General features: G+C 39.1%; 1 protein-coding gene across 1 annotated transcript; it reads left to right on the forward strand.

Annotated features, from left to right (window-relative positions):
- Positions 1–1021: 1021 nt before the first annotated feature.
- On the forward strand, positions 1022–12291 carry LOC121519197 (methyltransferase-like protein 27). Its single transcript, XM_041802028.1, has 5 exons — positions 1022–1138; positions 9203–9331; positions 10147–10282; positions 11094–11186; positions 11580–12291. The coding sequence occupies exons 1-5, from the start codon at positions 1022–1024 to the stop codon at positions 11807–11809; spliced, it is 705 nt and encodes a 234-aa protein (XP_041657962.1). The 3' UTR covers positions 11810–12291.
- The last annotated feature ends 336 nt before the right edge of the window (positions 12292–12627 follow it).

Consider the following 12627-nt stretch of genomic DNA (forward strand, 5'->3'; position numbering starts at 1 on the left):
TGTTGCTCTTAGCGCTAACTGTGATAAAGAAATATGTTGGTCTGGCTAAGGCCGAGCTGATGTTCAGCTAGCAGGCTGTAGATACAAGCCTACAACAAATAACCCTTTCCCCTTTTAACTATCAAGCATTCACGCTAAAGTGGTTTGGCAGAAGAGCAAAAACACCCTTTCTGTTACAGAAAGCTTTTAGTGTTGCCGTCTTCGCTTGCTATTAAAAATAAAATGTCCAGGTTTTTATTGAAGTGCTGCTGTGACTAATTCAGAGCTACTCGCTCCTCGAGCAGCTAGCGTACACAAGCATTCACACAAGAAGTTACCTTTTCCCCTTCAACTATCACATAATCATGCCAAGCAGGTCAGCAGAGGAGTATAAACATCTTTCCCAACATGAAAAGCTTATATGGTTGTTTTATTATTTGTCATACAGAAATGTGGCCCAGTTCTGGTGAAACAGAGGCTAAAGCTATATCTGAGGTATTTAGAGCACTGGAGGCAGCCATTGGAGGGCTTTCAGCACAAGTAAACCCCACCCATAGAGCAACTCTGTCCGTATGGCTCTAGTTAACACAGTGGAGGCAGCCATTAGTGACAGCAAACGCAACTCTGTATTCTAAGGTTTATAAATTGCGATCACTCACTTAGTCAGTTACTTACAGACTTACTCGCCTTACTTACTCAGACACAGACATTGCCATGTGTAGAGCTGACCTCAGCGGTCAGCCAAAAAGTAATGTAGACAGACAAAACAGGGAAAGGGAAAAGAGCTGAGCATTAAGACTTGCAGTGTGAACACAGCAAAGATTCTATAAAACATCCTGAGTGAAAGTTTTCTCTCTGCAGATCAAACCAGACTAGAGGAATTTCTTCACTAAAGGTTTCCAAACTCTAAATAACTGTTGTTTTCATCACCATACATGTTTGGCAATCAGCCACCTGATGAAATAATAGCTCAACTCTGTGGAAATGTCTGAATCCTGAGAGCAGATGTTCTGTCATTTCTCTGACAGATTTGAAGCTCAGCATGTCAAACTGCAAGAAAAAGGTGGACGAGGTGAAGGAACTCCTTTATTCACACACTGGAGCTGATATACAAGAAATCAGAGACTTCTATGACTCATGGTGTGAGAGCTACGAAGAGGTCAGTAGACAGATTACTTCTTGCTCTAAGGCATAGAAACTTTGGTAACAACATCTGAATATTTCTCCACAGGCCTGCCCATGCATTTGGCTGAACCTCTGAAAACTCACAGAATGGGCCGTCCCCAGTATATTGTTGATAGTATCAGTGTGTGTGTGTTGGACCAGTAGCATTGGTGCTAGTCTTGATGACACTTTTCTTCAATTTTCTTTCTTTCAACTTTATACACACTCTTGTCCTAACCAATCAATTTCTGACACAAGCCATTTTGCCACCATTGAAGACCTTCCCGCCACTTTTGCTGCCCATTTTGCCACTTTGAACCAATATATTTTGCTACTTCTTGCCTACTTCTTGCCTTTCTAAGCAGCCCTGTTCAGGCTGTTGGTTCACCAGTGGACACCAGCATATTATGTGCAGTGGAGAGAAATTAAGTACACAATGATAAAAGGGATATCTACAGAAGCTCTGATTCAGGATAATACAGTTATGTAAAACTTGCCCAGCATAAACAATCCTGGTATTAATTTTTTTTTGTAAAATTAATGCTAAATAAATAAAAAAAAGTTGACCTGAGAGGAGCAGCTCTTTCAATTATCTTTTGTTAGTGTTTTTATCGAGTGCCCCCTCGAAATTACAGACGGTGCATTTGATTTTTATTAAAAATATTAAAGAATCAAGAGCTCTCATTTTCACATTTTTATAATGATCTGAATTGTAAAATCTACATCAAGATTGCAATATCTAATACGTTTCTTAACTTCATGTAAGAAAAAAGAAGAAAAAAAAAAAAACAAATGTGCAAAAGCCCAAGTAATCTTTTCCCTTCTACAGGAGGACTTTACAAATCACTGAAAACTAGAAGATCATAAAGTTAATGACCATAATACCAAGAATAACTAGGGCTGCAAGCAGCACTGAACAGGCCATCGCACCTCTGTGCACGTCAGGTCTTAGTACATTCTGGGTTGTGGCCTTGTTGGAAACAATAACCAGTTGCAGTGATGTCTGTTCAAGTTGAACTGTGAAAGAGCCACCAATTCTTGTCCTTCAGAGACAGCATGAAGTGAAAACACAGAGTTAAAATGTAATGTAGGGTGATCGAGGAAAATCTTGCATGGAGGATTGTTTACTACCAACTGTTGGCACCATAACAAATATGCTTTGTTGGCATAAAGATATAGTCAAAGAGGGACTGTTGCCTCACAGCAAGAAGGTCACTGGTTGGCTTCCCGGTCAGGGCCTTTCTGTGCAGTTTGCATGTTCTCCCTGTGCACGTGTGGGTTCTCTCCGGGTACTCTGGCTTCCTCCCACCACCAAAAACATGCTCACTAGGTTAATTGGTGACTCTAAATTGGTGGTAGGAGTGAATGTGAGTGTGCCTGGTTGTCTGTTTCTCTATGTCAGCCCTGCGACTGACTGGTGACCAGTCCAGGGTGTACCCCGCCTCTCACCTGATGACAGCTGGGATAAGCTCCAGCCCTCCCATCCCCCCCGCAACCCGGAACGGAATAAGCGGTATAGAAAATGGATGGATGGCTGGATAAGTTCTATTAGCCTGTTGCTCATGGGTCCAAAAAGTGTTTAACTGGTTGGTGTCTTTTCAAGTTTTATTTTAACCCTGAAACACTTAGACCAGGGGCCTAACTTGGCTGCAGTTTTGTTTTGTGCAAAGTTTGACAGCTCTAAAAGTCATTCAAGCCCTAGGTAATCTATACTTTCTGTTACATAGAGGAAGAAATATTTTCATGGACACAACTTTTCAAGTAAAGACTCTTGAACTTCACATCTGAGCAAGGGCCAAATCTGAGAATCTGCCTAGAATTATTATTTACACATAGACTTTTGACCTTCAAATGTGTAGAAGGTAAACATCTTGGCAACTGCCTTGGTTTATATCAGCAGGATTTGGCCAACCTTGAAATGAGTGGAATTTTTTTTTTTGGTTACTTCCAAATACATTTATGACATGATGAGACATCTAAATTTAATAAGCCACCAAAGTTGAGTTTGATACATTTTTTCTAACTTTTAATCCTCATAATTCTTCTCATTTTAAACCAAAGAAAAGTTGATTTGATAAATCAATTAGGGGAGATGATGCTAGAATGACCCCTGGAGATGACTACTGTAACCAATATCTGTACAAAAAAAAAGGCAAAACGGCAGATTTCCTGTTGATTTTACAATATGGATCCATTTTGCTTTATTGTAGGTCACGGCATTATACACACGCATACCAAATTTCAAAATCCTAGCATTCTTCCCAGTTTCTCACAGGGAATTTTTCCACCAAGATTCATGGCTGTGCAAGTATGTTAAGCAGATGGAATAAGCTACTTCCTGTTTCATGGCAAACAAAAAAATCCCCTTGACCATGTCTTTTGATGTAGACTTTTAACCTTCATATATGTTCAGGGTCAACACTTTGGGAAATGTCTGGTATAATTCTAGCAGGATTTGGCCAATCTTGTAATTAATGGGATTTGTTGTGAGGACCAGCCACTATTATGACATGGTGAAACATCTGATTTTGATGAGCTACCATGGCCACACCCTTTGAGCTTGGTACAACCTTTTGCTAACTTTTGATCCTCCAGGGTTCTTCTTGTTTTTGCCAAAGATAAGCAGATTGAAAAAGATAATGCGAGAAGGACCCCTGGAAATGACTACTTTGACCAATATCAATACAAAAATTCCAAATGGCGGACTTCCTGTAGTTTTTACAACATAGGTCCAAATTTAATTTTTTGTAGATCCTGGCATGATACATACGCATACTGATTTTCCCAATCCTACCTAAAAAGGTGTGCAGGGGCAGATTTTTTGAAATTTTCTGGGGGACACCACTTAGCCAATAGGCCACACCCCCAGATTCAGTCAAATCTTTCTTTTCAGGCTGTTTGAGAGGTGATAAGGTACTGCTAGTTCATCGGAAGGTTTTTGACTTTAACCGGGATGGTGTATCAGTCAGAATACAAGGATAAGGAGACAGATTATAATTTAACTGCCTGAGGTCCAGCAGATGCCCTTTACTTCAGATCCAGTATTGTTTACATCACAGTCTGTAACGACAAATACAGAAATAATGTTTAAGAATAAAGCTGATGGCCAAGTTCAATATAATACAAGTATAATAACACCGAAAGAAGTCTGTATAACAATGAATTAAGCACATCAGTATTCATTCTCAACACCAATATTTCACTGAAATTGTTAAGTAATGTTCTCTTGTTCTCTTTCTACTTAAAGTAAATAATGTACAATAATAAATAAAGGAAATGCATCTCTTGAAGTGGCCAAGCAGCTTAGCAAAGCATATCTACACAGTTTGCAGATGGTGAGAGCTCACTCTTCTGCCGAAATAACAACACTGCATCAGAGCGTCTGCAAACTAGACTTGTATACAGCATGTGAATCTATTAAGCTTAAACAATATTAACATTACTTGTCGTAAGTGAACTTAGACCCATCAAAATGCTACTGTTAAAACTCCACCTGACTATGGAACAGGAGGAGGGGAGACTGGGGACAGTTGCAACACTTTTAACAATACTCTCAGTTACTCAGAGACTATTTGGACTAGACACACCAAATCTTTACATACATGTGTCTGCTAATTACCCATACCATTTAAAGATGGATGACATATCAATCACAATATTTATTTGAATAGAGGAAATCAGGTGTTGCAACTGACCCCAAACCTGGGTACAGTTGCAACACGGATTAGAGACGGTTGCAACATATAAAAAAAAAACATTAAATTTCACTAATTAACTTCTGCTTTTTGTCTCAATAAGCACAGAATTCCTACAATATTAAAGTATAATATATTTAATAAGTTTTGTTTTGTGTAAAACATAGGCCTACCTTGAGTAAATGTGCAGATGTTACCGAAGCTATAAAAACTCTATATTTCAATGTGGGACAAAAAAAAGGAGTAATTTGCAATACAAAAAACATTCATCAAACATGTTTTTAGGGAACAAATTTCACATTGTCTTAAAACTCCAGTGAGTATGAACTTTGATTTTAAGTTTTGTTAAAGTCACACAAATAATTACAAAATAAGACAGCAACACTCGCCTCTCCCCAACAATTCTGCTGGCTTGTGAACAATTCCACCAGTTCCTAAAATATTCTGCTGGCTCCCAGAAAGAATCAACAAGAATTGGAATTCTCATTTTCTTATCATATGATTGCCTGTTCTGTTCATCATGAGCAATGAAATATATTAACTGTGCCTATTTTGAACTAAAAATCTTCAAAAATACTGTTGTGTGGTCTGTTTTGATATGACTAGCCTCATTAGCATGGGGTCAGTTGCAATAGTTGCAACCATCCCCATGGTATCAGTCATGACAAAACATCATGTGCTAGACAGCCACACTGATACTGACACATGCCAACCATGTCACTGAAAAGTTAACTAAACAATGACTCAAACTAGGTAAGTTTGGATTAATTCATACAAAAGATCAGGACAGTGTGACAAAAATATAGCTCATGAAAAAAGCTACTTTCATACCCCCAAAACAATTTTGTCTTGATAAAAGCAGGACCAGATGCTCAATATGGCTTCTCTCTTCTCGGTGGGCAGAGGGTCTAACTGAGCATGTGCAGTGTGAGTGTCATTTCTCTAGCATGTTTCTGATTGGAGAAATAAGGCTTGTTGCAACCATCCCCTGTTGCAACTGTCCCCACTCTCCCCTACAAGGAATGCATTATGAGCTTTAGTCCTCTATGCTAACAGGAAGCTACAAGAAAGCTAATCACAAGATAAACAAGCAATACCAACGTACGTCTCATAATTGGTTCAATACTGGAAACAGAGTATCATGAAGAGGTCAAAAGACATAAAAGGGTAAGTAACAAACTGGACTTGTCAAACTGGACTCAGAAAATAGGTCTGAATGCAGTTTTTTTTTTTTAACAACTGCGCTCTCCATGCGTGTACCGGCGGTGCCTTGCATCATGCCTGTGACGTTTTGCACATGAGCAGTTAACCCTAACTGCCCCTAAATGTCTGAGCCTTTTATACACAGGCTCTTGAAGGGAAGTTTTCCACCAAGTTTGATGACTGTGTAATAATGTTAAGCATAATATAAAATAAACTACTTCCTGTTTCAATGCAAACAAAAAATCCCCATGGCTACTCCTTTTCTTGTAGACTTTTGACCTCTAAGTGCCATCTGAAGGTCAATGCCTTGGGAGTTGTGTGAGCAAATTTCAGCAGGGTTTGGCCAATATTGTAATTAATAAGATTTTTTGTAAGAGCTAGCTAATATTATGACATGGAAAAACAACTACATGTCATGATCTGCCATGGCCACGCCCTTTGAGTTTGGTACAACATTTTGTTAACTTTAATTCCTCCACGGCTCAACTCTACAACACCAAAGATGAAGGTTATTGGATTAACACACTGTGCTACAAGAGCTTGTTTTTTTTAATATTTGAGTGGGCGCCACTGAGTCATTTAACCACACCCACCAACAAAATTCATATCATTCACTTCAGGTCCCTCTGGGCATTATTTATACCAAGTTTCATATAGTTATGAGTACATTAAGCCCATGAAAAACTGCTTCCTGTCACTGTTAGATGTATACTTTTTATGCTCTACAAAAATGAAGGTACAGATGTTAGGATGTGTCTGAGTGAATTTGAATGGGATTTGATCAACCAGAGTGAAAGGGGAAATTATTTTACCAGAAGCAATTTTATTTCTCTTACCACAAGGTGGCGCTGTATATATATATTTTTTTTTTCGTTTTTGTTTTTTTGTTTTTTGAAAAGTACAATTGCCAACATGTTCAGGGGCATGCTCTCATCAAGAACATGAAATCTTGCACAGGCATGATTAAATTCAGCTGAGTTATGGTTTCCTCATTCGGACAAGGGTGGAAATGAGTTTCCTCCCCAGGGTGTCTGGGCTCTCCCCTAGAGATAGAGTGAGAAGCTCAGCCATCCGGGAGGGACTCGTAGTAAAGCCGCTGCTCCTCCGCGTTGAGAGGAGCCAGATGAGGTGGCTTGGGCATCTGGTCTGGACGCCTCCCTAGTGAGGTGTTCCGGAAGTCCCACTGGGAGGAGGCCCCGAGGAAGACCCAGGACACGCTGGAGAGACTATGGCTGTTTTTGAATTGGGCTACTGCGTGTTCCTGCCAAACGCAGTATGCAGTGTGTATTGTGCACTGCGTACTGCGTTCAACAGTAGTATTCAGTATGACTGCCAGTCAGACGTTATTGTGTAGTGTGCTTGGCCCGGTTCAGCTGGTTTCCGGCATACAGAAGTACGTCATAACCTGGTCAATATTAAATGTCGTTACAGTGTTTTGCATTCATTTATGTACATAAAAAATCTGGGAAGTGTTTTTATTTGATTTTTTCGGGATTTTTATAGCCATTGTTTTAAGCTTAGCATGTATAGCACAGTGAAAGAACACACTTGACAGCACCTTTCCGGCCGTTACAAGCTGTTACAGCAAAACAAAAACAACAGTGACCCTATTACAACTTATTTCAGGTTAGTACATGTTAAAAAGGTAATGGCACTTTTTGTAACTATCAGCCGCTCCGGTGAAAGTTCTGCTGCTCTATATATATCTATAAACAGAACTCTGACCCGGCACTTTGCATTGTGGGTAACAGTAGGCGAAGCAGACTGGTCCGATGTGTACTGTGAAAATTTCCCGAATCAGCACGTCACCCAGGTATTTTTGGCATACTGCAATTTTTGCATTTTTTTACATACTGCATACTGCATACTACATTTTGGGCAAATCAGTACGCACTGCTAGTATAGTAGGCGAATTCGAAAACAGCCATAGTGTTGCCCCATCCTCTCCTGACCTCAACCCTACTAAGAACCTTTGGAGCATCCTCAAGCTAAAGATCTATGAGGGTGGGAGGCAGTTCACACCAAAACTGCAGCTCTGGGAGGCTATTCTGACATCTTGCAAAGAATTTCAAGCAGAAACTCTCCAAAGACTCACAAGTTCAATGGATGCAAGAATAGTGAAGGTGATATCAAAGAAGGGCTCCTATGTTAACATGCAACTTGGTCTGTTAAGATGTTTTTGATTGAAATAGGTTTTGATTTCAGTTAATGACCTCCTAATGCTGCAAATTCAACAAATGACCATTTTCAGTTCTTTACAACCTACAAAATGTTTTAAAATTCTGTTGTGCATAATAATGTGGAGCAGTGCATTTTGAGGTTATTAGTTTTTGAAAAAAATAATAGTTATCATTATGGCATTTGTTCAAAAACATTTGAATTGAGCTCCAAAGGCTGATAACTTATAAAATATTCTGACTGTTATTTGCATTAATATTTAGGAAAATAAGAGAAAAATATCATTTGCATAATAATTTGGAACGTGGTGTATACACAGGAAGTTTAAGTCAGATTGGACTATGCACAGCTGAGTTATTAATAACTTCCTTTCTTGAAAAATATGCAAATTTGAGGGCTCACCATGGCCACGCCCTTTGAGTTTTGCACAGAAGCTGAATAACTTTTGATTATTTATGTCTCTTCTAGCAATATACAAAAATTCAGCTTGGTTGGATGAAAGCTGTCAGAGGAGTTAAGCTTTAAAGGAACCCTTGCAATGGCCAAAAAAAAAAAGCCCCTAATTTTGCTAATTCATTCAAAATGGCAGATTTCCTGTTGGGGATAGGGGAGGGACTTATAGGCTTTTTGTAGATCTCTCCAAGCTGCATCAGCATAATTTCAACGATACTGGACAAAGTCAAAGGAGGGGGCTTTAACTTTGAAAACCGTTAGGTAGTGCTATCGAGGCAATTCCCCAGATTTTTAGTGGAGCCCCATAAAATATCAAATTTTTCACGGAGCCTGATGCACATGCCAAAAATAAGGACTTTTTACATGTTTAGATACTACAACCAAATGCTCAATCATTTGAGTTACAAATAGGTCCTCGCACTGGTTCAGTGCCCTAACAATAGTCTAAACCCGGTCTTTATGTGCACGTAATCAGTTAAACTCATTAGGTCTACTGGTGTTAACTGACACATCATACTCTATATCAACAGGGTTTTGGGATGCTGGACTTCATGGCTCCTAAGCTGGGGGCCGATTCTGTGGATGAAAACTTCTCTGGGAACCGTGAGGATGCTCAGGTGCTGGATGTCGCCTGTGGAACGGGATGGGTCGCCAAACTGGTGAGAAAAAAATCTTTGATAGTATACACTTTTAGTAGATCCTGCAGAAACTGCAGCATTGATAAAATCTCAGTTTTCTGAAGGGGATAAATGATATCAAACTCAAAATGGTCTATCCTTCTGGCAAACATGACTTTTGCTGGATCAGACCAAGGTTGAGGTGTTTGACCTGTTCTGACAGATTCACCTGTATGCATGTAACTCAACTTTTTTACCTAAATATAAACATACAGTGCTTAACAAATTTATTAGACCACCTGTCATATTTGTCTCAGAGACCATCTAGCATCATGCAGTGCTTTAATGTGGACTCTTTCATTTTCAGTGAGCTCTCCATGTTTTACCATTTTGAAGAGGAATGAGGGATTTCAAACTGAATTCACCTTTTTATACCCAAATTTGAGTCGGCTCACTGGGCTTCTCTGAGAAGTCAGAAATGAATCAAGCATAACATTCAACCACTAAAACTCATTTTTCTGATCAGGAATGCAAGTAAATAACTATAATTTGACATATTAATCAAGAAATATTAATGTGCTTTACTATTTTTTCAGTTTTTTCATAAATTAGTAAATTGGAATATTCATGGATAACAATAATAATTACATTTTAGCATTAAAAATATCATTTGGGTTAAAGAGCTTCGACATATTGGTGTATTAACCATTGCAGAAACATAAAAAAAAGATTTTGTAATTACTAATGCTGGTAATTTAGGGCAGCTGTGGCATAAACCTTACTTTGGGTGGTGGTCTAATAAATTTGTTAAGCACTGTACCATGTGTTAGTGGTGCTTGTTCTCTTTTCAATCCTAGTTGACTAAAGCGGGCTTCAAGAACATCACAGGTGTGGACGGCAGTAAAGGGATGCTGGAGCTAGCTGCTAAGACCGGCCTCTACAAGGACCTGAAACAGGTTTTACTGGGAACACAACCACTGCCTGTACAGAGCGGTAACCTCCCACTGTATACGCTCTGATTAATCACACCACAGCAGCACAGGGTTTAACTAAGGCCCCGTCCACACAGAGTTGATAACAATATATTGCTGTTTCATTTTGAAAAAGTTTTTCCGTAAAAGTTTCAGCAAATATCCGTGTAAACATGGAACCACTGGAAACGATGTAGTGCATATGCCAAGCCTGTAAGTGGCGCTGTAATGCTGCCCCATGCTCTTCTGGTTGTTCTCCTAGAATATCTGCTGCATGCTGTTCTCCAGGAACATTTGATGTGTCCCTGGTGGTAAAGGAGCATCAGATTTTGCCGTAAAAGCCATAACAAGATCAGTAGCTTCTGCAGCATGGACACAACCCTGTAACTGGCCATTGTTGTGTTGGCCGGACCCGCACAAGCGTCTTAAGAGAGCTACATTATGTGTGACATAATCATTTCAAGAAAGATGCAGATAGCCGTCCACATGGAGACGGAACGGTAGTCGTTTACGAATTCTTGCACTCTGGGACCTGTTTTCAAAAAGTATCGTTTACAGTCACCCAAAATGCTGTTTCCATGTGGATGAAATGCTGATACAACAAAAAACGTTTGCATATATTAGTTTCCGTGTGGACGAGGCCTAAAGTACCACTAAAGAAATATCACTAAAGTTTAAAATTTAGGTATAATGATGACCTTTCATCTCTGATACCAAGAAACAAAAAACAAAGTGTAGGAGAAACAAAAGCTGTAAGAACAAAAATCTTTGAAAAGTAAAGCTGAATTAATAGAAAACTGAATGAGCTCTTCTTCCTCTTCTGTTGCATTCAGATGCATTTGATGTGGTGGTGCAGGTTGGTGCTCTGGGTCCTGGATTCATCCCAGCCAGCGTTTTGAAGGAGCTCTGCCATGCCGCTAAACCAGGTAACCCTCAGAACTTTTAAGAAGATTTAAGTCCAAGTTAAGTGTCTGAAATTAGAAAGTCTTTATTTGCAGATTGACACAAACTTGAAACTTAATGAAAAAAAAAAGAAAAAAAAAAAAGAACGAGAAAGCTCTCCCCTTTATCCCCTCTTATGGGTGGCCTTGGTAAGTTTGGTGTTACAGGAGGGTTAGTTTGTATCTAACTGATTGTGAGTTGTCACAGTAGGGTTAGTGTGTTTATGGCTGAGTTTGGTGCTGTAACAGGAGGGTTGCTGTGTATTTCTGTATTAATAGTGTGTTTTTACAGGAGGGTTGGTGTGTATTTCTGTATTAATAGTGTGGTTTTACAGGAGGGTTGGTGTGTATTTCTGTATTAATAGTGTGTTTTTACAGGAGGGTTGGTGTGTCTTGTGAAAGGTGAACACCGAGGAGAAGAGAACGACAGATTCAACCGTGAGCTGCGCTCAGAGCTGCAGCGATTGGAGGACGAGGGGCTGTGGAGTCAGTTGAGAATCAAATTTGTGGACAGGTACATGAAAGACACACACCCAGACAATCGTGGAGACCAGCAGAGGGAGCAGTTTATCCCTGGTACAGTTTATCTATACAAGAAGTCCATCTAATCCAGGGGTGCCCAAACGCTGCTGTAGTTTTTAGTTTCATCACTCAGCAGTGCTGATGTGTTAACTCTGTAAATAAACATTTTTACAGGAAGAATTTGTTTTAGGCTCCTTTAAAAGGTCAGGTTTACAAAACATATCACTATATTCATCTTTAATCATCAACACTCCTGTAAAGTTTGGCACTTTCCTCTTGATTTGTGTCTAAATGTTGAGATGATCATTCCCTCCATTTACATGAGTCCAGTTGAAGTCTGATAATCGGTGGGGGTACCAAAGTATAATTTATTTTGAAAGGGCATTTACCGATACGGAAATCAAGAAAACGGCCAACTTCACTCATTATTTGATCTGGCGGTGATTTGAAACGTGCTCATCTGACCGGTCTGTTTCATTTCAAGACAGTCAGGACCTCTCACATCCAAAATAAGGACATGTTATAATCAACTTGAAAATATGAATCAATGAAAGGACTACTATATTAGACTACATATGTGTTATATCATTGTGATCAAATTTTCCTATTTTTCTACACATTAAAAACCAGTATGCTATGAGACAAAATAAAATAGTCATCTATCTATCTATCTATCTATCTATCTATCTATCTATCTATCTATCTATCTGTTTTCTTTAAGTTTACTCATTTATTAAGCGTATCTTAATGTACACTAGATTGGTGTTACTAACTTTTACACACTAAAAATGACTGAACGAAGTGGCTCAGTCATCTTTATATTTTTCTACATGGCCCTCAGTTACAACAGCTTCTCAGATTTGGTGGTTTACTTCTTTGTTTTGTTAAATATTGTTGTAAACCT

Source organism: Cheilinus undulatus, linkage group 12 (assembly GCF_018320785.1).
Source record: "Cheilinus undulatus linkage group 12, ASM1832078v1, whole genome shotgun sequence".
Lineage (NCBI taxonomy): Eukaryota > Metazoa > Chordata > Actinopteri > Labriformes > Labridae > Cheilinus > Cheilinus undulatus.